General features: G+C 41.9%; 1 protein-coding gene across 2 annotated transcripts in view; it reads left to right on the forward strand.

Moving 5' to 3' along the window:
* The window catches only part of cpn1 (carboxypeptidase N, polypeptide 1), a 150,797-nt gene that overhangs the window by 58,106 nt on the left and 64,757 nt on the right, over positions 1-27,934 (forward strand). For both annotated transcript variants that reach the window (XM_031798903.1, XM_031798902.1), the window contains exon 3: positions 9,983-10,138. In XM_031798903.1, the coding sequence (XP_031654763.1) occupies positions 9,983-10,138 (156 nt within the window). The remainder of the gene's footprint in view (positions 1-9,982; positions 10,139-27,934) is intronic.

Below are 27,934 nucleotides of genomic sequence, written 5' to 3' on the forward strand. Positions count from 1 at the left end.
GTACAGTCAGTAGTTGTGGTCAGTAGTTGTGGTCAGTGATCGTGATTATTTGTTGTGATCAGTAGTTGTGTGGTTGTGGTGATTAGTTGTGGTCAGGAATTGTGGTCAGTAGTTATGGTCAGTAGTTGTGTGGACGTGGTCCGTAGATGTGGTTGTACGTTGTGGTCAGTAGTTGTGTGGTTCTGGTTAGTAGTTGTGGTCAGGAGTTGTGGTCAGTATTTCTGGTCAGTAGTTGTGTAATTGTGTGGTTGTGGTCATTAGTTGTGGTCAGTAGTTGTGGCCATAGTGGAGTTTGGAGTGTGACTGTTTGAGGTTGTGGACAGCTGTCTTTTATACTGATAACAAGTTCAAACAGGTGCCATTAATACAGGTAACGAGTGGAGGACAGAGGAGCCTTTTAAAGAAGAAGTTACAGGTCTGTGAGAGACAGAAATCTTGCTTGTAGGTGACCAAATACTTATTTTCCGCCATAATTTGCAAATAAATTCATAAAAAATCCTACAATGTGATTTTCAGGATTTTTTTTCTCATTTTGTCTGTCATAATTGAAGTGTACCTATGATGAAAATTACAGGCCTCTCATCTTTTTAAGTGGGAGAACTTGCACAATTGGTGGCTGACTAAATACTTTTTTGCCCCATTGTATGTACAAAACATGATACGAACAAGACAAAAATAATAAATGATCTTAAAGCAAGAAATTACAAAAACTATGTGAAAAGATTTTGGAGCACCTCAAATTATATTATGGGCAGAAAACCCAATTCATCTCCATCGTTCATTGAAGTTGATGGGTCATTTGTAACAAACTCTTGAATGAGCTATTTCTTTTTCAAAAACAATTTCACTGGTGAAGTTGACAAATTGAGAAGTGAAATGACAACATTGTACAGTGAACAATCAAATCAAAATCAAATCAAATTTTATTTGTCACATACACATGGTTAGCAGATGTTATGCGAGTGTAGCGAAATGCTTGTGCTTCTAGTTCCGACAATGCAGTAATAACGAACAAGTAATCTAACTAACAATTCCAAAAACTACTGTCTTATACACAGTGTAAGGGGATAAAGAATATGTACATAAGGATATATGAATGAGTGATGGTACAGAGCAGCATAGGCAAGATACAGTAGATGATATCGAGTACAGTATATACATATGAGATGAGTATGTAAACCAAGTGGCATAGTTAAAGTGGCTAGTGATACATGTATTACATAAGGATGCAGTCGATGATATAGAGTACAGTAGCTACGTATGCATATGAGATGAATAATGTAGGGTAAGTAACATTATATAAGGTAGCATTGTTTAAAGTGGCTAGTGATATATTTACATCATTTCCCATCAATTCCCATTATTAAAGTGGCTGGAGTAGAGTCAGTGTCATTGACAGTGTGTTTCTTCCTGTAGTCCGTGATTGACTGTAGACCCTGCCACATGCCTCTTGTGTCTGAGCCGTTGAATTGAGATTCTACTTTGTCTCTGTACTGGCGCTTAGCTTGTTTGATAGCCTTGGAGGGAATAGCTGCACTGTTTGTATTCAGTCATGTTACCAGACACCTTGCCCTGATTAAAAGCAGTGGTTCGCGCCTTCAGTTTCACACGAATGCTGCCATCAATCCACGGTTTCTGGTTAGGGAATGTTTTAATCGTTGCTATGGGAACGACATCTTCAACGCACGTTCTAATGAACTCGCACACCGAATCAGCGTATTCGTCAATGTTGTTGTCTGACGCAAGACGAAACATCTCCCAGTCCACGTGATGGAAACAGTCTTGGAGTGTGGAGTCAGCTTGGTCAGACCAGCGTTGGACAGACCTCAGCGTGGGAGCTTCTTGTTTTAGTTTCTGTCTGTAGGCAGGTATCAACAAAATGGAGTCGTGGTCAGCTTTTCCGAAAGGGGGGCGGGGCAGGGCCTTATATGCGTCGCGGAAGTTAGAGTAACAATGATCCAGGGTCTTTCCACCCCTGGTTGCGCAATCGATATGCTGATAAAATTTAGGGAGTCTTGTTTTCAGATTAGCCTTGTTAAAATCCCCAGCTACAATGAATGCAGCCTCCATCATGTGTGTCTTGAAGATCTAATAATGAAGATGTGAAACAACAGTTGTTATCCATCAATAATGATAAGCCACCAGTTATAGACAACATAAATGGGAAACTATTGAGAATGGTAGCGGACTGTATTGCCACCCATATTTGCCATGTCTTTAACCAAGGCCTAAAAGAGTATTTGTGTCCATAGGCGTGTTGGGAAGCTATAGTAATTCCGCTACCTAAAAATAGTAAAGCACTCTTTCCTGGCTCTAACAGCTGCCCAATCAGTTTGCTGCATGTTCTTAGTAAATTGATGGAGAGAATTGTGTTTGACGAAATACAATGCTATTTTTTAAAGAACAAGTTAACTACTGACTTTCAGCATGCATATAGGGAAGGGCAATCAACTTGTACCTCACTGACTCAGATGACTGATTGGCTAAAATGCATTTGGATAATAAGATGATAGTAAGTACTGTATTGTTAGATTTCAGTACAGCCTTTGTTATTGATCATCATTTGTTATTGAAAAATTCACTTGTTATGGCCAATCACCTCGAACTGGACGTGAAGGATATAATGTTGCTCCCAGACAAGGCCCAAATCCCTGTCATTCACATGAAAAAAATAAGGAAATACAGGGGGTGGAGATTAGGTTGCCTTGTGAGAATTTGTCACCGAGTGGGTAACACGCCTCTACCATCCATTCCATTAGCCAACGTGCAATCACTGGAGAATAAGCTGTATGAGCTCCGTTCGAGACTATCTTACGGGACATTAAAAACTGTTTCACAGAGTCGTGGCTGGACGACTACACGGATAATTCACAGTTGGCTGGGTTTTCCGTGCATCGGCAGGACATAACTGGTAAGATGAGGGGTGGGGGTGTGTCTGGTGCACGATGTCTAATATTAAGAATGTCTTGAGGTATTGCTCTCCTGAGGTAGAGTACCTCATGTTATGCTCTAGACCACACTATCTACCAAGAGTATTCTTCTATATTTTTTGCAGCCATCTATTTCCCACCAGAAACCGACGCTGGCACTAAGACTGCACTCAACAAGCTGTATAAGGCCATAAGGAAACAAGAAAATGCTCATCCAGAAGCGTGGCCTAGTGTCCGGGACATTAATGCAGGCAAACTTAAATTAATTGTATCTCATTTCTACCAGCATGTCACATGTGCAAACAGAGCAAAAACACCTCTAGACCACGTTTAGTCCACACAGACTCGTACAAAGCTCGCTCTCGCCAACCATTTGGAAAATATAATTCCATCCTCCGAATTCCTGCTTACAAGCAAAATTTGAAGCAGGATGCACCAGTGACTCGCTCAATACGGAAGTGGTCAGATGAAGCAGATGCTATCCTACAGGACTGTTTTGCTAGCAAAGACTGGAATAAATTCTGGGATTTATCCAATTGCATTGAGGAGGATACCACATTAGTCACTGGCTTCATCAATAAGTGCATCGATGACGTCGTCCCCACAGTGACCTTAAGAACATATCCCAACCAGAAGCCATGGATTGCAGGCAGCATCTGCACCGAGCTAAAGGCTAGAGCTGCCGCTTTCAAGGAGCGAGACACTAATCCGGATGCTTATGCCCTCAGAAGAACCGCCAAACAGGCAAAGCTTCAATTTAGGACTAAGATTGAATCCTACTACACCGTTTTTGATGCTCGTCGATGTGGCAGTGCTTGCAAACTATTACGAACTACAAAGAGAAACCCAGCCACGAGCTGCCCAGTGACACAAGCCTGCCAGATGGGCCATAGCTGTTGTGAGCAAGACCTTTAAACAGGTCAACATTCACAAGGGCCAGACGGATTACCAGGATGTGTACTCAGAGCATGCGCGGACCAACTGGCAAGTGTCTTTACTGATATTTTCGACCTCTCCCTGACCGAATCTGTTAGACTTACATGTTTTAAGCAGACCACCATAGTCACTGTGCCAAAGAAAGTGAAGGTAACCTGCCTAAATGACTACTGCCCCATTGCACTCACGTCGGTAGCCATGAAGTGCTTTGAAAGGCTGGTCATTGCTCACATCAACACCATCATCCCAGAAACCCAAAACCCACTCCAATTTGCATACCGCCCCAACAAATCCACAGATGATGCAATCTCAATCGCACTCCACACTGCCCTTTCCCACCTGGACAAAAGGAACACCTATGTGAGAATGCTGTTCCTTGACTATAGCATTCAACACCATAGTGCCCACAAAGCTCATCACTAAGCTAAGGACCCTGGGACTAAATGCCTCCCTCTGCAACTGAATCCTGGACTTCCTGACGCTCCACAACCAGGTGGTAAGGGTTTGCAACACATCTGCCACTCTGATTCTAAACACGGGGGCCCCTCAGGGGTGCGTGCTTAGTCCCCTCCTGTACTCCCTGTTCACCCACAACTGCGTGACCAAGCACAACTCCAACAACATCATTAAGTTTGCTGACGACAGAACGATGCTAGGCCTGATCACCGACAATGAGACAGCCCATAGAGAGGAGGTCAGAGACCTGGCAGTGTGGTTCCAGCAGAACAACATCTCCCTCAAAGTGAGCAATACAAAGGAAATGATCGTGGATTACAGAAAACTGCGGTCCGAACACGCCCCCATTCACATCAACTGGGCTGTAGTGGAGCAGGTTGAGAGTTTCAAGTTCCTTGGTGTCCACATCCCCAACAAACTATCATGGTCCAAACACACCAAGAAAGTTGTGAAGAGGGCTAGACAACACCTTTTCCCCTCAGGAGGCTGAAAAGATTTGGCATGGGTCCCTATATCCTCAAAAAGTTATACCGGTGCACCATGGAGAGCATCCTGACCGGTTGCATCATTGCCTGGTATGGCAACTGCTCGGCATCCGACTAAGTCTCTACAGAGGGTAGTGCGTACAGCCCAGTACATCACTAAGGCCAAGCTTCAGGACCTATATACTAGGCGGCCCAACATTTTGTCAAAGACTTCCGTTACCCAAGTCATAGACTGATCCCTCTGCTACCGCACAGCAAGCGGTACCGGAGTGCCAAATCTAGGTCCAAAAGGCTCCATAACAACTTTTACCCCCAAGCCATAAAACTGCTGAGCATTAATCAAATGGCCACCCAGACTATTTGCATTGACCCCCTTTGTTTTTACACTGCTTCTACTCGCGGCACTGCTGCCAGACCCTGAGCTCACCTTCGTGAATTGTTTGTTTATAGTTAGTAATATCGTTAAATTTTGTTTAGTTTTGTCGCACTTGTCTAAATCTAAGTGCGTCGCAGGTTTAAAATTGTATTGTTCGTGGCATGTGTGACGGCCTTAATCCTAACCGCTGTAATATTCGGAAAACTTTACAATCACTACCGGAGGTTGTATGGATTCAGTTCGTAAATCAACCACCATAACCTACTCCCGTAAGTTTCTGCTCTCTTTCTGAAGATAAAGCTCACACTGTCCAAAACAGCATTGCCTTGCCTAATGGTGGTTCTACAAAGTCAAAAAGGGGAACTAAGAAGACGCAAGGCTCAAGAGGTGGTATCAGGAACCGATTAGAGGCGGGGATGCCATCACCCGCTCCCATTGATCACCCTGTCAAATGTGCGGTCATTAAATAACAAACTGGATGAGTTGGCAGCAAGGGCTAAATTTGAAGAGGACTTTAGGAGAAGTAATTGAATCTGCTTTACAGAAATGTGGCTACAGCAGGTTAATATTGATGGATACACTGTCATTAGAGCAGATCGAGACAAAACAACGTTACATAAATCAATAGGCGGGGCGCTATGCATCTTTGTAGATAATACTTGTGATTCTCGTTGTATCATTCAGGCTATTCTATCTACCATGCATGTTTGGACACATTACCATTATTCTGGTCTATGTGCCTGGACCTATCAATAAGGAAGCTGCTGACAGGATTACAGACTGTTTCAGTGCTGCACTTTCACGATCAACTGACCAGCCATTATTTGTGCTTGGGAATTTTAATATGCTCTCCCTCTCCGCGCACCACTCTGCAACAGTACGTCACCTGTCCAACTCACATCCTGTTATGGCAACGTAGAGGACGCATACAAGGCAGTATGCAGAGCACCCATCGGGAAAAATAGACCATAACGCTATCAATCTCCTACTGAGATACAGGCAGCAGGTGAAACGTGAAAAACCTGTAGAAATCCATTCAGGTAATTGCTTTAACGTCACAGACTGGGAGGTGTTCTTTGACTCAGGGATCCCCACGAGTTGACAGACAGCATTACCTCATATATCCAGTTCTGTGAGGATACTGACATTAACACGAAAACTGTCTTAGTATTTCCCAACAACAAGCCCTGGGTGTCTAAGGACTTGAAAATGTGCCTCAATGAAAGGATGTTTGCATTCCTGAAAGGAGATACTGATACTGAAGGAGAAAGAAAATTAATTCAGGTCAAACATATGGAAAGCAAAAAAGGACTTCAAGGAAAAAGTGGAGCAGAGGTTCTGTACTGGCAATCCAAGACAAGCATGGGAAGGACTTAATGCAATGATGGGAAGAGAGAACAATAATATGTCAGACTATTCGTCCTTTGTTTGTTTCACATTCAACTGTTTGCTGTGTGCATCAAGAATGGTCCACCACCCAAAGGACATCCAGCCAACTTGACACAACTGTGGGAAGCATTGGAGTCATCATGGGCCAGCATCCCTCTGGAATGCTTTCGATACCTTGTAGCCTCCATGCTCCAATGAATTGAGGCTATTCTGATGGCAAAAGGTGGTGCAACTCAATATTAGGAAAGGTGTTACTAATGTTGTGTACACTCAGTGTGTAACTCCTATTTACATTTTAATTTAACGTAATATCTTATGTCGTTCTTGTCTATTACTGTTCTGTATTTTGTCATGTATTTGTACGTTTTATATGGACCCCAGGAAGAGTAGTTTCTGCATGCTGCATTTTCCCCATTTAAACTGGTCTTGGTTCGAGGCTTTTCGACCATTTCACCCTTTTCGCCTTTCCGACCGTTTCCTGCTTTATAGTTTCTCAAACATTACGCCTTATTTTAGAAGTCATACAATTTGGTTCAAGTACAACAACAATCCCTCACTGTTTAGTGATGTCTATCTGAAAGAGGCAGTAGGTCTTGATAGGATTTGAACACAGGCCGTCATGGGTTGGCATGTATTTCAAGACTAAGTCACTAACCCTCTGAGCCGTGGCAAAAATCAGGGTTGAACACTATGGAACAGCATGCATGTATGAATTGCTGGTTCCAGTCTTGACTCAATTTCTTGCGTTTACACAAATCTTATATTATGTATTTTCTATTTTATCCAACGCAACTTACAGTCATTTGTGGATACATTCGGGTGGACGTGGGATTCAGACCCACTATCCTGGCACTGCAAGCGCTATGCTCTAACAACTGAGCCACAGAGGACCACCATTTGGATGTAGGTTATTGACATGCAGAGCCTGCAATTGGCTCCAACCCTCAAAGAGCAAACATAGGTGTATATTTGGCTCAAACATAGACCTCTATAATGTACTATACTTTACTATAATGTGCTTTGTACTGTAATGTCCTTTACTGCTCTGTAATGTACTGTACAGAACTGTACTATACTCTACTGTACTGAACTATACTGTAATGAACTGTACTGAGCTACACTGTACTGAACTGTACATTATTGTAATGTACCTTACTGTCCTATACTGTACTTTATTGTACTGAATTATAGTTTACTGAACTGAACTATATTGTACTGAACTGTACTGTACAGAGCTATACTTTACTCAAAGGGCGGCAGTGGTTAGAGCATTGGGCCAGTAACCGAAAGATTGCTAAATCAAATCTCTAAACTGACATGGTAAAAATCTGTCATTTTGCCCCTGAACAAGGCAGTTAATCCACTGTTCCTAGGCTATCATTGTAAATAAGATTTTGTCTTAACTGACTTGCCTAGTTAAATAAAGGATTAATAAATAACATAATTAAAATTACTCCACTGGATCTTATTTTTACCCATTTAAACTGGTCTTGGTCTGTCTGGTCATGGTCTTGACCCACTTGTCCATGGTCTGGGTCTGAGAAAATCTAGTCTTGGTCTAGATCTAAAGGGGTACGGTCTTGACTCCACTCACACCAATGTTATACTTTTCAATCCATGTGGGTAGTGGATTTGTGCACACTTCAGGAAACACTGTAGAGTATTGAAATGCATGGCCAGCAGGGGGCTCTATTCCCTCCAATAATGTCTTGAATTGTCAGGCCCAAACTCACTCAAATACATTGGCTCACAGCTGCCATGACGTTTAAGATATCAACTCAATGTATAATACATTTCAATATCTTGGTCTATAGATGCTGTACAGCAAGTTTGGGAGAAATTGGTTTAGTGGTATCTGAGGAGATGTTGTTTAAAACTGTAGAAGAATTTATACTATTTTCAAAACAGATAATCCATCACTGTGACGTCATTGGTCCAAGAGGCAAATGTGTTCCTTTCGGTAAACATATGTACCAAATTCCAAGACTCTAGGTTGAGTCGAGGAGTCAGCTGACCTTTTGAATTCAAAATCTGTTTATAGCGCAACCATTTGACCAAGTTGTTTTTGTGCATCAATTTACAGAATCCCATAAATACAATACGGTTTCACCAGCTTCACTGCTGAACCCCTAATAGTGTACGCCAACAAATACAATAGGGTTTCACCAGCTTTTCTGGTGTGTATGGCTTAAAATGTGTATGTTCTAAATGCTGACTGAGTGCTTAGGCACCTAAAAAAAGAGCACTACACCACTGACCACTTCATTCAAAGTAAAGCCATAAAATACCCATTGTTTAACTCACTAGGGTACGTGGGACGCTAGCGTGGCAAATATATATCCAGTGAAAATGCAGAGCGCCAAATTCAAAAATAGAAATACTCATTATAAAAATTCATAAAACATACAATTGTTATACATCGGTTTAAAGATGAACTTCTTGTTATCCAACCAGGGTGTCAGATTTCACAAAGGCTTTACGGCGAAAGCATACCATGCGATTATCTGAGAACAGCGCCCAGCAGACAAATCATTACAAACAGTTACCAGCCAAGTAGAGGAGTTACACAAATCAGAAATAGCGATAAAATGAATCACTTACCTTTGATGATCTTCATATGGTTGCACTCACAAGACTCCCATTTACTCAATAAATGTTCATTTTCTTCGATAAAGTCCCTGTTTATATCCAAAAACATCTGTTTTGTTCTCGCGTTTTGTTCAGTAATTCAAAGGCTCAAACACAGTCACAACAGGCAGACGAAACATCCAAATAGTATCCGTAAAGTTCTAGAAACATGTCAAACGTTGTTTATAATCAATCCTCAGGTTGCTTTTAGCCTAAATAATCAATAATATTTAAACCGGACAATAACGTCATCAATATAAAAGGTAAACAAGAAAGGCGCACTGTCGGTCGTGCGCATGAAAAACCTCTGGGACACTGTAGGGTCCACTCATTCAGAGTGGTCTTACTCTCTCATTTTTCAGAATACAGGCCTGAAACAATTTCTAAATACTGTTGACATCTAGTGGAAGCCATAGGAAGTGCAACTTGAGTCCTAAGTCAATGGACACTAATGGCATACAATAGAAAACTACAAACACAAAAAAATCCCACTTCCTGGATGGATTCTTCTCAGGTTTTTGCCTGCCAAATCAGTTCTGTTTTGCTCACAGACATTATTGTAACAGTTTTGGAAACGTTTGTGTGTTTTCTATCCAAATCTACCAATTATATGCATATCCTAGCTTCTGGGCCTAAGTAGCAGTTTACTTTGGGCACGCTTTGTGAAAATAGTGCCCCCTACGCTAGTGAAGGTAATCACTGTTACCAGGGGAACATCCATTGAAATAGGACTTTTAGATATAGTGTAACCTCATAGAATTTTTCTTATGTTTGTCCATCAGGGTCCTGAGTTCAATGGCTATCTAGTTGGGCGAGGCAACTCCAGGGAGGTGGACCTGAACCGGAATTTTCCAGACCTGAACGCTCTCATGTACTACTACGAGAAGACTAATGGTCGGAACCATCACCTGCCCCTGCCTGATAACTGGGAGCATCAGGTATGTACAGACAGCCCTGCAGATCAACCACAAGACCAAGTACAGGAAGAATACATGGGGTTAAGACCAGGGATTGAAACCCAAAATTCTTTCCAACAGTTTCTTTCTGAACAGAACCACTATGTTTTTTACTTTCTTTCTCCACTGTTCCGACAAGCAAAATAAAATTCTGAACCGGTTTGAACCCCAAAAAAGTCCCGGTTTATATAAACTTAGCAAAAAAAGAAATGTCCTGTCACTGTCAACTGCATTTATTTTCAGCAAACTGAACATGTGTAAATATTTGTATGAACATAATACGGTTCATCAACTGAGACATGAACTGAACAAGTTCCACAGACATGTGACTAACAGAAATTGAATTATGTGTCCCAGAACAAAGGGGGGGGGGGTCAAAATCAAAAGTAACAATCAGTATCTGGTGTGGCCACCAGCTGCATTAAGTACTGCAGTGCACCTCCTCCTCATGGACTGCACCAGATTTGCCAGTTCTTGCCGAGAGATGTTACCCCACTCTTCCACCAAGGCACCTGCAAGTTCCTGGACATTTCTGGGGGGTATAGCCTTAGCCCTCACCCTCCGATCCAACAAGGTCTCAGGCGTGCTCAATGGGATTGAGATCCGGGCTGTTCGCTGGCCATGGCAGAACACAGACATTCCTGTCTTGCACAGAACGAGCAGTATGGCTGGTGGCCTTTTCATGCTGGAGGTTCATGTCAGGATGAGCCTACAGGAAGGGTACCACATGAGGGAGGAGGATGTATTCCCTGTAAAGTACAGCGTTGAGATTGCCTGCAATGACAACAAGCTCAGTCCGATGATACTGTGACACACCGCCCCAGACCATGACGGACCCTCCACCTCCAAATTGATCCCGCTCCAGAGTACAGGCCTCGGTGTAACGCTCATTCCTTTGACGATATACCCTCCTAAACCCTTTACAATGAAAATCTGTGAAGTTACTTGGATTTTTACGAATTATCTTTGAAAGGCAGGGTCCTGAAAATGTTTCTTTTTTTGCTGACTTGTCTTTTTTTAACCTGTGAAATCAATATTTTTTTTTACATTTAACTCGGATAGAGCAGGCACTGTGACTGTTGTGTGTTTTGCTATTAGGAAAGTTTTGTTACAGGTTGCTTGTTGTGGTAAATTCCTCTTTAATACTACAGTGTGTAGTGTGAGGGGATATGTTGTGATTACTCACTGTGGACATAGGCCTAGAGCAGAAGGTCCTTGCCAGTCGTTGACTAGCCTAATCCATCAACCAGTCTGCAATGGATAACTGCTAGGAAGAAAGAAAGAGGAGAGTTGTGTAAAAATGGTCAATTTCCACATATTAGAAAACATTTATATTATCACACAATCAAACCTATGATGCTATTAACACTACAATCGCCTGGCCTTTCATGTTGCTGGGCTACACCTTTAGCACACAGATACAGTGCCTTGCGAAAGTATTCGGCCCCCTTGAACTTTGCGACCTTTTGCCACATTTCAGGGTTCAAACATAAAGATATAAAACTGTATTTTTTTGTGAAGAATCAACAACAAGTGGGACACAATCATGAAGTGGAACGACATTTATTGGATATTTCAAACTTTTTTAACAAATCAAAAACTGAAAATTGGGCGTGCAAAATTATTCAGCCCCCTTAAGTTAATACTTTGTAGCGCCACCTTTTGCTGCGATTACAGCTGTAAGTCGCTTGGGGTATGTCTCTATCAGTTTTGCACATCGAGAGACTGAAATGTTTTCCCATTCCTCCTTGCAAAACAGCTCGAGGTTGGATGGAGAGCATTTGTGAACAGCAGTTTTCAGTTCTTTCCACAGATTCTCGATTGGATTCAGGTCTGGACTTTGACTTGGCCATTCTAACACCTGGATATGTTTATTTTTGAACCATTCCATTGTAGATTTTGCTTTATGTTTTGGATCATTGTCTTGTTGGAAGACAAATCTCCGTCCCAGTCTCAGGTCTTTTGCAGACTCCATCAGGTTTTCTTCCAGAATGGTCCTGTATTTGGCTCCATCCATCTTCCCATCAATTTTAACCATCTTCCCTGTCCCTGCTGAAGAAAAGCAGGCCCAAACCATGATGCTGCCACCACCATGTTTGACAGTGGGGATGGTGTATCAGGGTGATGAGCTGTGTTGCTTTTACGCCAAACATAACGTTTTGCATTGTTGCCAAAAAGTTCAATTTTGGTTTCATCTGACCAGAGCACCTTCTTCCACATGTTTGGTGTGTCTACCAGGTGGCTTGTGGCAAACTTTAAACAACACTTTTTATGGATATCTTTAAGAAATGGCTTTCTTCTTGCCACTCTTCCATAAAGGCCAGATTTGTGCAATATACGACTGATTGTTGTCCTATGGACAGAGTCTCCCACCTCAGCTGTAGATCTCTGCAGTTCATCCAGAGTGATCATGGGCCTCTTGGCTGCATCTCTGATCAGTCTTCTCCTTGTATGAGCTGAAAGTTTAGAGGGACGGCCAGGTCTTGGTAGATTTGCAGTGGTCTGATACTCCTTCCATTTCAATAGTATCGCTTGCACAGTGCTCCTTGGGATGTTTAAAGCTTGGGAAATCTTTTTGTATCCAAATCCGGCTTTAAACTTCTTCACAACAGTATCTCGGACCTGTCTGGTGTGTTCCTTGTTCTTCATGATGCTCTCTGTGCTTTTAATGGACCTCTGAGACTATCACAGTGCAGGTGCATTTATACGGAGACTTGATTACACACAGGTGGATTGTATTTATCATCATTAGTCATTTAGGTCAACATTGGATCATTCAGAGATCCTCACTGAACTTCTGGAGAGAGTTTGCTGCACTGAAAGTAAAGGGGCTGAATAATTTTGCACGCCCAATTTTTCAGTTTTTGATTTGTTAAAAAAGTTTGAAATATCCAATAAATGTCGTTCCACTTCATGATTGTGTCCCACTTGTTGTTGATTCTTCACAAAAAAATACGGTTTTATATCTTTATGTTTGAAGCCTGAAATGTGGCAAAAGGTCGCAAAGTTCAAGGGGGCCGAATACTTTCGCAAGGCACTGTACATCAGATTCATATCAACCCACAAGATGCGCAAACATGAAAACCAACGCTTGATAAATAGTGAATAAACAAATATAAAGCATGAATTGCATTAATAAATATTTGTGGAAATACAGTACATACATGTAAAAATTTGAACGACAATAGTTATTTGTTTAGATAGAGTCAAAGACATGTTTTGTTTAATTCTACAAAGTCCAAGTGAGAAATGTGGTCCGAAAGCCAATTTTCGACACTTACAGCCAAAGACCCATCAACAATCTAACAGTCTAATAAATACATTTAATATATGCTATCTGAAGAATAATACATTTGTTGTGTTCATAAAGGTCTTAGGTAACATAAAAATACTAAAAAAATATTATTTCTTAGAGCATAATAACATTTACATTACTTTATTTTAGGCTACAAGTAAAAACAAAAGTCTGTCACAAAGAAGTCCATTATAATTTTGTTTTAGCAGGTCTAAAGAAAAATGGTGAAAATAAGAAAATATATTTAAAAGAAAACAGAATAGCATATTTTAAGCTTATCATGTTACTAGTCTTTGCTTAGTAGCCAGAGCAATGTGCCGAGCGAGTGGTCATGTGCTGAATGCATGGACAGCGCAGATATTCTTGTGAACATTTTGTAAATAAAGCTGTACATCTTGAATTTTGAGAGTTATTTGACAAAGGTAAATGTCATAGAAACTGAAGAATATGACCTTTCTGATACTATATAGACATCAAAATGTTTTACCTGCATAAAGTGATGCTCCTTTCCCTGCATCTGTCAAATACAAGGTGCACCCATCTCTTCGTGTATGATTTGACAACTGATAATATTGTCACTAATCAACTTAATCTTCTCTATTGGCTGTCTTATTATGTGTGAAATTATTTTCAATATAGTTTAGGAGTAGTTTCGTTGGGTCGGCTGCGCAGGCTGACTGGCATTGTTTGTTTCCCTTTCGCTCATCAACTTGGGATAGAGTCAAGGATATGTTTTGCATTATTCTAAAGGCCTACTGCAACACGTATCATGTGTTAGTTTCCCTTACAATAAATGTGATTAGTAATAGAGTTATAGTAAATAAAACAGTCCTGTAACTGCTTATTTTTGCAAAGTAAAACGTAAGAGGAATGGTATCAACCCGCAAGGCGCACGGTCAAATTATTAACATGAGCGCCAACGCCAATAAATAGGCATAACACAAACTCATTACACTATTGTTATTCTAAATTCAAATCAATTTCTTCACCCTCTTTATCATTAACTTAGGCCTAATTTAAATTCAGTTGTTAAGTAATATGCACAACTTTTGCCGATTCATCCATTTGTCATTCATTCCTCATCAACTCGAATGGAGTCAAGTATATGTTTGCCATTATTCTAAAGGCCTATTGCAACACATATCATGTTTTCATTTTCCCTTACAAAAAATTTGAGTAATAACAGAGTTATAGTCCCATAACAGCTTCTTTTAACCTCTACGGGATCAGAGACCCCCTCCTTTCAAGTGGTATCAAGAAAATGCATATCTTTGATTCAGATCCTGAGCTACAAGCAGTTAGATTTGATTTAATTTTAGGCCATTTTTTTGTTAAAGGGTCCAATCCTTAAGAGGTTTTTAACAAAGTAAAATCTAAAAGTGAATGATAAAAACCTGCAAAACATGAGCGCCAACACTGATAAATAACCATATCACAAACTCATCATTACACTATTTTCTTTCTAAATGAAATCAGCCACTTCACCCTCCTTATCATTGATGGTCCTAATCTGAATTAAATTGTGAAATAAAATACACAACTATCGCCCATATATCCTTTTGCCATTCATTCAGTCTCATCCTTGCCCACCCAAGACAAGCTTGCCCCAACCTCCCATCTTTTTCCTCCCTCCCTACCTCTCAGACACACTTACAGCCATCCATCCATTGACTTACTCATCCATTCTCATTCATTGCCGCCCAACATATTACCTACACATATTCATATTCACCATCCCTCACACTTCCCTCACACTCTCATTTATATAATATAAACTATAAAATACTGCTCCTTTTTTTCTCAAAGTAAGAAAAGCTATCCAAAAATTCTCTGAAGAATTTACTGGGTTCAAAAATCCATGACATAGTGGTATCGGATCATTCTCTGGTATCCTGCTTAATTACACCAACAGAAAATACATTAACAGAATATGGAGAATGAACAAACCCAAAATGTGTTAAATGAAAAAAAAAAATACAAACCTTCACAATTACAGGATATAACATGAACGTGGAAAAAAACTATATAATGGCAATAGGAAAAATAAAAAGAATAATCTAGAATGATCTACTGCAATCCTTTAAGTGGACCACAACAAATATAAAATACATAGGATGCTAAATAAGTGACAACAATCAACAAATATATATAAAGATAAGTGTATCCCATTACTCAAGAACATGAAAGCAGATCTAATTAAATGGAACAATCTTCCCATAAATCTTACAGTTAGAACAAAACCTCTTCAGAATGGCATGGCTCCCAATGTTTTCCTATTTCTTCTCAGTAATATGAATTACCTCCACGAAGACATTCTTTAGAAAAGTATAATATACCAAACATTAGCAACACCTTCCTAATATTGAGTTGCACCCTCAATTGGTCAGAGCATGGACTCTACAAGGTGTCGAAAGCGTTCCCCAGGGATGCTGGCCCATGTTTACTCCAATGCTTCACACAGTTGTGTCAAGTTGACTCGATGTCCTTTGGGTGCTGGACCATTCTTGATACACATGCGAAACTGTTGAGAGTGAAAAACCAAGCTGTTGAGAGTGAAAAACCAAGCTGTTGAGAGTGAAAAACCAAGCAGTTCTTGAAACAAACCAGAGTGCCTGGCAAGGGCTGTGGAGGTCATGAAATACAGTACAAGCTGCTGTTGCGCACCTTTGGGACATTGTTTTTTAAAAGTCTAATAAATCATCCTATAGTCTGTAGGCTTGTTATTTTTGCAGAGAAAGCTATGCTTATAAGTCCTGTGCCATTATTTTGTAATATATGATTTCATAGTAAGAAGAATATAATTGAACTTAGTTGAATAAAATAGAAAGGTTTTTTTTTACGATTCCGGAGCAAGTGTGCGCATATGAAGTGGCTATGTTGAGTGTAAAAGTTATCATTTGAAACAGGTCCTATATGCTAGATTTAGAGTTATTTGGCAACTTTAGAAGTCAATGATACAAACAATAGAAATATGGGCGGCATGATGCAACTATAGGCTATTGATGTGTAACCTTTATTCAACTAGGCAAGTCAGCTGAGAACAAATTATTATTTACAATGACGGCCTACCAGGGAACAGTGGGTTAACTGCCTTGTTCAAGGGCAGAACGGCTGATTTTTACCTTGTCGGCTCAGGGATTAGATCCAGCATTGCCCACAAGGTCAGTACAACATATTGACTGCATGACAACTTATGTATGAAGAACTTTATGTAGATGCAACCTTTCGGTTACGGGCCCAAAGCTCTCACCACTTCGCTACCTGCCACCCCCAATGATTTGATGATTTGAAGTCGCAAAAAAAGCTTGATTTTCTTTCATAAGTGATCATATTTTCACCCATCAGACTCTTCTCAATTTAATCTTGTCTTAACTGATATGTAAAATTAGTTTACATTTAGAATGGACCATTATCAAATGGGCAGGAACTGTGCGCTTCACTCATGCTGGTAGGCTCCTCCGGTTATTTCACTCCACACATCAACCACTGTTTGAGGAGCATGGGATTGCTACAAAGTTTCTGCCTGCAGGCAGACACTGAGTCTGTGGTGCTAGTCTGGGGCCAAGCTTCCTGCCATCCAGGACCTCTATACCAGAACATGTCAGAGGAAGGCCCTAAAAATTGTCAAAGACTCCAGTCACCCTAGTCATACACTCTTCCCTCTGCTACAGCATGGCAAGAGGTACCGGAGTGCCAAGTCTAGGTCCAAGAGGCTTCTAAACAGCTTCTACCCCCAACCCATAAGACTCCTGAACATCTAACCAAATGGCTACCCAGACTATTTGCATTGCCCCCCACCCCCTTCTTTTACGCTGCTGCTACTCTGTTATTATCTATGCCTAGTCACTTTAAGAACTCTACCTGCATGTACATATTACCTCAATTACCTCGACTAACACTAACCGGTGCTGTGCTAAATAATGTTTGCACAATATTTTGTGCTGCTACCATGTTGTGCTGCTGCCATGTTGTGTTTCTACCATGTTGTTGTCATGTGGTGTTGTTGTCATGTGGTGTTGCTACCATGTTGTGTTGTCATGTGTCGTTGCCTTGCTATGTTGTTGCCTTAGGTCTCTCTTTATGTAGTGTAGTGGTTTGTCCTATTTAAAAAAAAATCCTAAACCTTGTCCCCGTAGGAGGCCTTTTGGGAGGAAGTAATTGAAAATAAGAATTTGTTCTTAACTGACATGTCTAGTTAAATAAAGGTTAAATAAAATAAATCAAATTGGTGATATTCCACCCAAACCGGCTCTCCAACCCTGTTCCTGCAGCTACCCAGTGCTTAACTTGGAAAGCCAAGTGATATCTGTTCGGGAACATCGATAGTAACGTTTTCACAACAAAACATATTTAATTAAACTGTTGACAGGCCCTCTCTCTGGGTGCTGGAGAAAGAAATGAAGGACAGAGTGGAAGAGATGGAAATGCACAGGGTAAGATATTCTGTAGCTAAAAGTAATTTGTCAGCCTATTAATTATGAACATATAAAAAATGCGGGAACGTGTACTGGAGCAATGAAGTGGTGACGCAGGGTACCATACTAGACCACAAATTACCTCTAAGTCCCGCTGTGTAAGCTCACCGTTTTTAAAGGAGAAACCACTGTATGAACTGTAACTCAGTAAAATATTTGAAAATTTTTGCATATTGCATTTATATTTTTGTTCAGTATAATCCATGTCATAACAAGATGCCCAGTGCTTCAAGCCTCCTCCTCAACCCTCTCTCGCTCTCTACCTACCCCAGAATTTCTGTTGCATCTTGCGCCATAGGGTATACTTGTCTGTCCATCATGCATGTAAACAACTAGCACTGATTGGTGAAGTAGGGCAGGAGTGAAACTGTGACAGTCAGTGCAGTGACAGCCAGGAGGAAAGGTGGAGGGATCAAAGGGTAGGACAGATGGATTCTGGAGTATAAATCCTTGATCATAAGAGAAGCAGCCAGGCACTCATGTGGATGGATCAATGGGTGGACTGGTGGCCCTTTAGTACCCCAAGCTGGGTATAGTTTTTATTTTTATTTATTTTTTAACCTTTATTTAACTAGGCAAGTCAGTTAAGAACAAATTCTTATTTTCAATGACGGCCTAGGAACAGTGGGTTAACTGCCTGTTCAGGGTCAGAACGACAGATTTTGTACCTTGTCAGCTCGGGGATTTGAACTTGCAACCTTTTGGTTACTAGTCCAATGCTCTAACCACTAGGCTACACTGCCGCCCCAGTTGGGGAAAGCAGGAAGTTAAGTAAGCAAGGACACAGAGATAAAAAGTAAATATAAAATACTAAAGGTGTGTTTTTAGTCTAGTTTTAAACATTGAGACTAAGTGGATTGACAGGCTGTTCATAAGGTTTGGTGCTCTGTAGGAGAAGGGACGCCAGCTTTGTTTTTTGTTTTTATATTTGCAGAATGGCAAGAAGGCTGGTGTACAGTTGTATTAGCATGTCTTTAAGGTATTTGGGAGCTTGCCCGTGTAAAGCTTTGTATGTTTTGTACTGGAGACTGTTCAAACCTTGTTTCCTGGTCGGCAGCATTTTGTACGAGTTGGAGATGTTTCAGATTGGTAGCGTTACAACCTGATAGAAGAGCCTTATAGTAGTCTAGATAGGATGTAATAAAGGCATGGATTCATTTGTCTGCATCAGTAAATAAAAGTAAGATTAAAAAGTCCCCGTCAAAATCCATCAGACTTTTTTTTGCATGGGCTGCATGCAGATTGCGTCTCAGTCCTCCGCATCCACCAATGGCGGCCTTCCGCATCTACGGTGGAAGGTGGCAGAATTTTGCTGTGTTTGTCAGAACAAAATCTGTATTCTCGCTGCCTTTTGGCTTACAAACTAATATGACAACTTAATGGAAAGATTAGACTCTCACAAACACGATGGTGTTTTCCGTTTTACTTTACAACCCCCACAAGCGTCACAGAACTCATCTGAAGTCGGTAACACCAATCTGCCAACTTCTGTCTGTAGCGTCCAAACACTTTGTGTGTTACACACTGATATGACCTCTCTATGGAAAGCAGAGACTCTCAAGAACATGTACATCTCTAGGACGCCCAGAAGCCTTGCAAGACTCGTCTGAAGGTAGTTTAAAAACAAATGTATATATTACATAACATTTTAGACCTAAAAGAGTCCTAAAATTCAAAATCAAATAGCTAAATAAACCTTGGTATGACCATCTTAAAACAATTCCATTTGTTAGTTTAGTAGAACCCCTCCACTCCTTCGGTATGAAATAAAAAAAGGCTGCACTGGTTGTGTTCTTTATGTGGGTATTGATGGAGATGTCACTCAAATTAATTTAGATTTGATAGACCATACATGTTAAATCTATTTTTTCTCATCTTTTCTACATAAATCCTCCATATTCCTGAACAAAACTGTGAACACACAGTCTATTTTTTTTACATTGGATAAACGTAGCGACTCAGAGCTAAAAATCAATAAATACATCGTACACTGCAGTTAAGGAACAATGGGAAAGCAATTCTGCTTTGAAAGTTCATTTAAAGAATTTGAGGTTAGGATAGCCTAAATGTTTTAAAGTTTGTATTGTAGCACATGTAAATGGGTTATAGTTCAAAAAGTATACATAGCTTGCATACAGATTTTTTGCTACAGATTTTTGCTACTAAATTGGGTCAGTTTGCACAGTTTGCACAAATGTGATTTGGTGTTGATAGCTTCAATAGTTCAAAAGGAGACTTTTCTAGAATTGTTGATGTTTGTCTATTGAAGTGTATGACCCTTTTATTGCCATTGAAAAGCTTTGGTATTCATTTGAAATATTGTTGTCGTTCAAAAAGTATAAATGATATCCCCCCCAAATTCTCAAGCAGTCTAAGTTGAGGCGATCTGCACATTTAAATGTTGGTTTTGTGTTCATAGCTAAAAGAAAATCAAATAATATCAGTGGAAGAAATTGACATTTCCTGAAGTAAATGTGCATGCTTGCAAGTCATAAACTATTTATCGTTGTGAAATAATAGTAGTAGTGGTATTGGTAGTGACGGCAACCTAAGTGTTTCAACCACTCCAGAAATGTCTTGTTAACAAACTATAGTTTTGGCAAGTCGGTTAGGACATCTACTTTGTAAGTAATTTTTCCAACAATTGTTTGCAGACAGATTATTTCACTTATAATTCACAGTATCACAATTCCAATGGGTCAGAAGTTTACATACACTAAGTTGACTGTGCCTTTAAACAGCTTGGAAAATTCCAGAAAATGATGTCATGGCTTTAGAAGCTTCTGATAGGCCAATTGACATCAGTTGAGTCAATTGGAGGTGTACCTGTGGATGTATTTCCACTTGGATTCGACGTGCGGTAGCAGAGAGAACACTTTATGACTAGGGTGGCTGGAGTCTTTGCCTTCCTCTGACACTGCCTGGTATAGAGGTCCTGGATGGCAGGAAGCTTGGCCCCAGTGATGTACTGGGCTGTACACACTACCCTCTGTGGTGCCTTGCGATCGGAGGCCGAGCAGTTACCATACCAGGCAGTGATCTAACCAGTCAGGATGATCTTGATGGTGTAGCTGTAGAACCTTTTGAAGATCTGGGGTCCCATGACAAATGTTTTCAGTCTGCTGAGGGGGAATAGGTTTTGTCGTGCCCTCTTCACAACTCTCTTAGTGTGATTGGACCATGTTAGTTTGTTGGTGATGTGGACACCAAGGAACTTGAAGCTCTCAACCTGCTCCACTACAGCCCCATCGTTGAGAATGGGGGGTGCTCTGTCCTCCTTTTCCTGTCGTCCACAATCATCTCCTTAGTCTTGATCACATTGAGGGAGAGGTTGTTGTCCTGGCCCCACACGGCCAGGTCTCTGACCTCCTCCCTATATGCTGTCTCGTCGTTGTTGGTGATCAGGCCTACCACTGTTGTGTCATCGGCAAACTTAATGATGGTGTTGGAGTTGTACCTGGCCGTGCAGTCAAGGGTGACCAGGGAGTACAGGAGGGAACTGAGCAAGCACCCTTGAGGAGCACCCGTGTTGAGGATCAGAGTGGCATATGTGTTACCTACCCTTACCACCAGTCGCAGAGGGATCCAGTTGCAGAGGGAGTTGAGGTGTTTAGTCCCAGGGTCCTTAGCTTGGTGAGGAGGTTTGAGGGCACTATGGTGTTGAACTCTGAGCTGTAGTCAATTCTCACATAGTGCATTCTCACATAGGTCTTCCTTTTGTCCAGGTGGGAAAGGGCAGTGTGGAGTGAAATAAAGATGGCATCATCTGTGTATCTGTTGAGGCGGTATGCAAATTGGAGGGGGTGTTGGGTTTCTGGGATAATGGCATTGATGTGAGCCATGACATGCCTTTCTAAGCACTTCATGGCTACAGATGTGAGTGCTACGGGTCGGTAATCATTTAGGCAGGTTACCTTAGTGTTCTTAGCCACAGGGACTATGGTGGTTTGCTTCAAACATGTTGACCCGCCCTCTGTGAGTATCTATAAATTACAGGACTTGCTAACAGACGGCGGATCAAGTTTCTTCGGGGTGCGGCCATGCCATGAGGAACGAATGACCTAACTCTCCTTGGAAACCAAACTCCTATCCACTTATGTACTTTTTCTATCCTACTCAGACAGAAGCAATCATCCCAGAAATTATCCTGTGAAACTCACTGTTTGCATTAAAGACTAAATTAATGAATTCACAATCCATCCCAGCTGGGATCAGAGGAAGAATTTACTGCTTAGAAGAGCTCTCATAGACTTTGCTTTCCCGGACTCAGAGAGAAACTTGGACAACACTGCCTTTTTCCCGGCTCTATCATGGCTTCATCCCATCCAAACGTAATCCAACTGGGCAGGCAACATCGACATACAAGTAATATTACCCTGTAACATTTTTCATTTCCTCTTTCAATTTGTAAGATCATATCATTCAAAAACATCCTGTGAATGTACAATTGTATTTGCATTTATTAGTGATCACTCCTCCTGGGGTCCAAATATAATAAAGCACTTATATTACAAAAAAAACTCAAGATAAAACAGTACATCATATATATTATTACAAATCAAATTTATTTATATAGCCCTTCGTACATCAGCTGATATCTCAAAGTGCTGTACAGAAACCCAGCCTAAAACCCCAAACAGCAAGCAATGCAGGTGGAGAAGCACGGTGGCTAGGAAAAACTCCCTAGAAAGGCCAATACCTAGGAAGAAACCTAGAGAGGAACCAGGCTATGTGGGGTGGCCAGTCCTCTTCTGGCTGTGCCGGGTGGAGATTATAACAGAACATGGTCAAGATGTTCAATGTTCATAAATGACCAGCATGGTCGAATAATAATAAGGCAGAACAGTTGAAACTAGAGCAGCAGCACAGTCAGGTGGAAGTTGAAACTGGAGCAGCAGCATGGCCAGGTAGACTGGGGACAGCAAGGAGTCATCATGTCAGGTAGTCCTGGGGCATGGTCCTAGGGCTCAGGTCAGTTGAAACTGGAACAGCAGCATGGCCAGGTGGACTGGGGACAGCAAGGAGTCATCATGTCAGGTAGTCCTGGGGCATGGTCCTAGGGCTCAGGTCCTCCGAGAGAGAGAAAGAAAGAGAGAAGGAGAGAATTAGAGAACGCACACTTAGATTCACACAGGACACCGAATAGGACAGGAGAAGTACTCCAGATATAACAAACTGACCCCAGCCCCCCGACACATAAACTACTGCAGCATAAATACTGGAGGCTGAGACAGGAGGGGTCAGGAGACACTGTGGCCCCATCCGAGGACACCCCCGGACAGGGCCAAACAGGAAGGATATAACCCCACCTACTTTGCCAAAGCACAGCCCCCACACCACTAGAGGGATATCTTCAACCACCAACCTACCATCCTGAGACAAGGCTGAGTATAGCCCACAAAGATCTCCGCCACGGCACAACCCAAGGGGGGGGGGGGGCGCCAACCCAGACAGGATGACCACAACAGTGAATCAACCCACTCAGGTGACGCACCCCCTCCAGGGACGGCATGAGAGAGCCCCAGCAAGCCAGTGACTCAGCCCCTGTAATAGGGTTAGAGGCAGAGAATCCCAGTGGAAAGAGGGGAACCGGCCAGGCAGAGACAGCAAGGGCGGTTCGTTGCTCCAGAGCCTTTCCGTTCACCTTCCCACTCCTGGGCCAGACTACACTCAATCATATGACCCACTGAAGAGATAAGTCTTCAGTAAAGACTTAAAGGTTGAGACCGAGTTACACCACTACATATTACACCACTACATATCTACAATACAAAATGTTCAACACCACCAGACAACAATATCACAATGTATGCGTATACATCTGTCTGTACCTTTGTGTGTCTCTTCACAGTCCCCATTGTTCCATAAGGGATATTTTTTTACGTTGAAAAAAAATCTGCATCAGTTACCTGATTTGGAATAGAGTTCCATGTAGTCATGTCTCTATCTAGTACTGTGCGCCTCCCATAGTCTGTTCTGGACTTGGGGACTGTGAAGAGACCTCTGGTGGCATGTCTTGTGGGGTATGCATGGGTGTCTGAGCTGTGTGCAAGTACTTCAAAACAGACAGCTCGGTACATTCAGCTTATCAACACCTCTTACAAAAACAAGTAGTGATGAAGTCTATCTCTCTTCCACTTTGAGCCATGACAGATTGACATGCATGTCTGTGTACTTTTAAAGGACAGCCATACTGCCCTGTTCTGAGCCAACTGCAATTTTACTAAGTCCCTCTTTGTGGCTCCTGAACACACTACTGAACAGTAGTCTAGGTGCGACAAAACTAGGACCTGTAGGACCTGCCTTGTCGATAGTGTTGTGAAGAGGGCAGAGCAGCGCTTTATTATGGACAGATTTCTCCCCATCTTAGCTACTGTTGTATCAATATGTTTTGACCATGACAGTTACATTCCAGGGTTACTCCAAACAGTTTAGTGACCTCAAGTTGCTCAATTTCCACATTATTCATTACAAGATGTAGTTGAGGTTTAGGGTTTAGTGAATGATTTGACCCAAGTACAATGCTTTAAGTTTTGTATTTTGGTTGAGTACAGCAGCCATTCATATTTAATACTCTCGCCTGAATAACTGTGTTGTATCCCATTGTACCCTGCCTTTATATGGTATCTTTTAACTACCTATTTTAGTAAATAAAACTTTGAATTAATTATTTGTGAAACTGAAGCCATTTGCGAGTGACTGGGTTTTTACAGCTCCCGAGCTTATCGGCTATTCAGAATGAGAATATAATCAAATCTAATGTGATTATATTGTTAATATAGTAATTCAATAACGGTTAATTATAACTACTGATAGAGTTCATTCAACAGTTTCTCTATATCCAACCCTTAATACATAGTAATGCCCCTCTTAAGATGAATACTCCTGGCTAGTGTTTCCATCCCAGAGCAAGCACCAATTTAGCTTGAAGGTAGCTCGGCCAGGACTCCTGTGCTACCACCGAAGCATACTCCTGGGCTACAATATCGGCCTGCTAGCTACCAAGAGCTACTTGGACACTACTAATTCCACTACTGGTCTATCGACGTCATCGCACGAAGAGGCAAAAACAGACTTATCCCCATCGCAACGTCCTCCCCACCCAAAGGCTAACTTTCTAGCCCACACTATCTGCTTGCTTGCTAACCCGGTCTGCTAACTGCTAAACTGTCGGGCCCTGGTCTGCTAACTGCTAGCTTGCCTGCCCGGTCTGCTAACTGCTAGCCCTTTCTAATTGCTTGCTTGCTAACCCGGTCTGCTAACTGCTAGCTTGCCCTGGTCTACTAGCTGCTAGCTTGTTTAGCTCCGGCCTACTAACTGTTAGCTTGTTAGCCTGCTAACTGTCTGAATCGCCATGTCCCCAGCCAGCCCAACCACTCACTGGACCCATATGTTCACTTGGCTACGCATGCCTCTCTCTAATATCAATATGCCTTGTCCATTACTGTCCTGATTACTCTCTTATTTCACTGTAGAGCCTCCAGCCCTGCTCAATATTCCTTAACCAACCATGTTGTTCCACCTCCTACATATGCGATGACATCACCTGGTTTAAACATCTCTAGAGACTATATCTCTCCCTTCATTACTCAATGCATAGGTTTACCTCCAATGTACTCACATCCTACCTTACCTTTGTCTGTACACTATGCCTTGAATCTATATTATTGTGCCCAGAAACCTGCTCCTTTTACTCTCTGTTCTAAACGTGCTAGACGGCCAGTTCGTATAGTCTTTAGCCGTACCCTTATCCTACTTCTCCTCTGTTCCTCTGGTGATGTGGAGGTTAATCCAGGTCCTGCAGTGCCTAGCTCCACTCCCACCCCCCAGGTGCTCTCATTTGTTGACTTCTGTAAACGTAAAAGCCTTGGTTTCGTGCATGTTAACATTAGAAGCTACTCCCCAAGTTTGTTTTACTCACTGCTTTAGCACACTCTGCCAACCCAGATGTCTTAGCCGTGTCTGAATCCTGGCTTAGGAAAACCACCAAAAACCCTGAAATCTCCATTGCTAACTATAACGTTCTCCGCCAAGACAGAACTGCCAAAGGGGGCGGTGTTGCAATCTACTGCAAAGATAGAAAGTAATACAGAACTCTGCAGGCTAAGTCTGTACCCAAACAATTTGAGCTTCTACTTCTAAAAATTCACTGTTGCCACTTGCTATAGACCTCCCTCTGCCCCCAGCTGTGCCCTCGATACTTTATGTGAACTGATTGCCCCCCATCTATCTTCTGAGCTCGTGCTACTAGGTGACCTAAACTGGGACATGCTTAACACCCCGGCCATCCTACAAACTAAACTTGATGCCCTCAATCTCACACAAATTATCAATGAACCTACCAGGTACAACCCCAAATTAGAGGTCGAACGATTAATCGCAATGGCCGATTTCAAGTTTTCATAACAATCGGAAATCGGTAAACACGGGCACCCTCATAGATGTCATCCTAACTAATTCACCCTCCAAATACACCTCTGCTGTTTTCAATCAAGATCTCAGCGATCACTGCCTCATTGCCTGCATCCGTAATGGGTCTGCGACCAAACGACCACCCCTCATCACTGTCAAACGATCCCTGAAACACTTCTGCGAGCAGGCCTTTCTAATCGACCTGGCCGGGGTATCCTGGAATGACATTGACCTCATCCCGTCAGTAGATGATGCCTGGCTATTCTTTAAAAGTGCCTTCCTCACCATCTTAAATAAGCATGCCCCTCTCAAAAAAAATTGAACTAGGAATAGATATAGTCCTTAGTTCACGCCAGACCTGTCTGCCCTTGACCAGCACAAAAACATCCTGTGGCGTTCTGCATTAGCATCGAATAACCCCTGTGATATGCAACTTTTCAGGGAAGTTAGGAACAAATATACACAGGAGGTTAGAAAAGCTAAGGCAAGCTTTTTCAAACAGAAATTTGCATCCTGTAGTACTAACTCAAAAAAGTTATGGGACACTGTAAAGTCCATGGAGAATAAGAGCACCTCCTCCCAGCTGCCCACTGCTCTGAGGCTAGGAAACATTGTCACCACCGATAAATCCACTATAATTGAGAATTTCAAGAAGCATTTCTCTACGGTTGGCCATGCTTTCCACATGGCTACCCCTACCCCGGTCAACTGCCCGGCACTCTCCACAGCAACCTGCCAAAGCCCCCACCATTTCTCCTTTACCCAAATCCAGATAGCCAATGTTCTGAAAGAGCTGCAAAATCTGGACCCCTACAAATCAGCCGGGTTAGACAATCTGGACCCTCTCTTTCTAAAATTATCTGCCGAAATTGTTGCAACCCCTTTTACTAGCCTGTTCAACCTCTCTTTCGTATCATCTGAGATTCCCAAAGATTGGAAAGCTGCCGCGGTCATCCCCCTCTTCAAAGGGGGTGACACTCTAGACCCAAACTGCTACAGACCTATATCTATTCTACCCTGCCTTTCTAAGGTCTTCGAAAGCCTAGTTAACAAACAGATTGCTGACCATTTCGAATCCCACCATACCTTCTCCGCTATGCAATCTGGTTTCAGAGCTGGTCATGGGTGCACCTCAGCCACGCTCAAGGTTCTAAACGACATCATAACCGCCATCGATAAGAGACATTACTGTGCAGCCAAAGCTTTTGACTCTGTTAATCACAACATTCTTATTGGCAGACTCGACAGCCTTGGTTTCTCAAATGATTGCCTCGCCTGGTTTACCAACTACTTCTCTGAGAATTCAGTGTGTCAAATTGGAGGGCCTGTTGTCTGGACCTCTGGCAGTCTCTATGGGTGTGCCACAGGGTTCAATTCTCGGGCCGACTCTCTTTTCTGTATACATCAATGATGTTGCTCTTGCTGCTGGTGATTCTCTGATCCACCTCTACGCAAATTCTGTATACTTCTGGCCCCTCCTTGGACACTGTGTTAACTAACCTCCAGACTAGCTTCAATGCCATACAACTCTCCTTCCAACTGCTCTTAAACGCAAGTAAAACTAAATGCATGCTTTTCAATCGATCGCTGCCCGCA

The sequence above is a fragment of the Oncorhynchus kisutch genome, linkage group LG20 (assembly GCF_002021735.2).
Source record: "Oncorhynchus kisutch isolate 150728-3 linkage group LG20, Okis_V2, whole genome shotgun sequence".
In the NCBI taxonomy this organism is placed as follows: domain Eukaryota; kingdom Metazoa; phylum Chordata; class Actinopteri; order Salmoniformes; family Salmonidae; genus Oncorhynchus; species Oncorhynchus kisutch.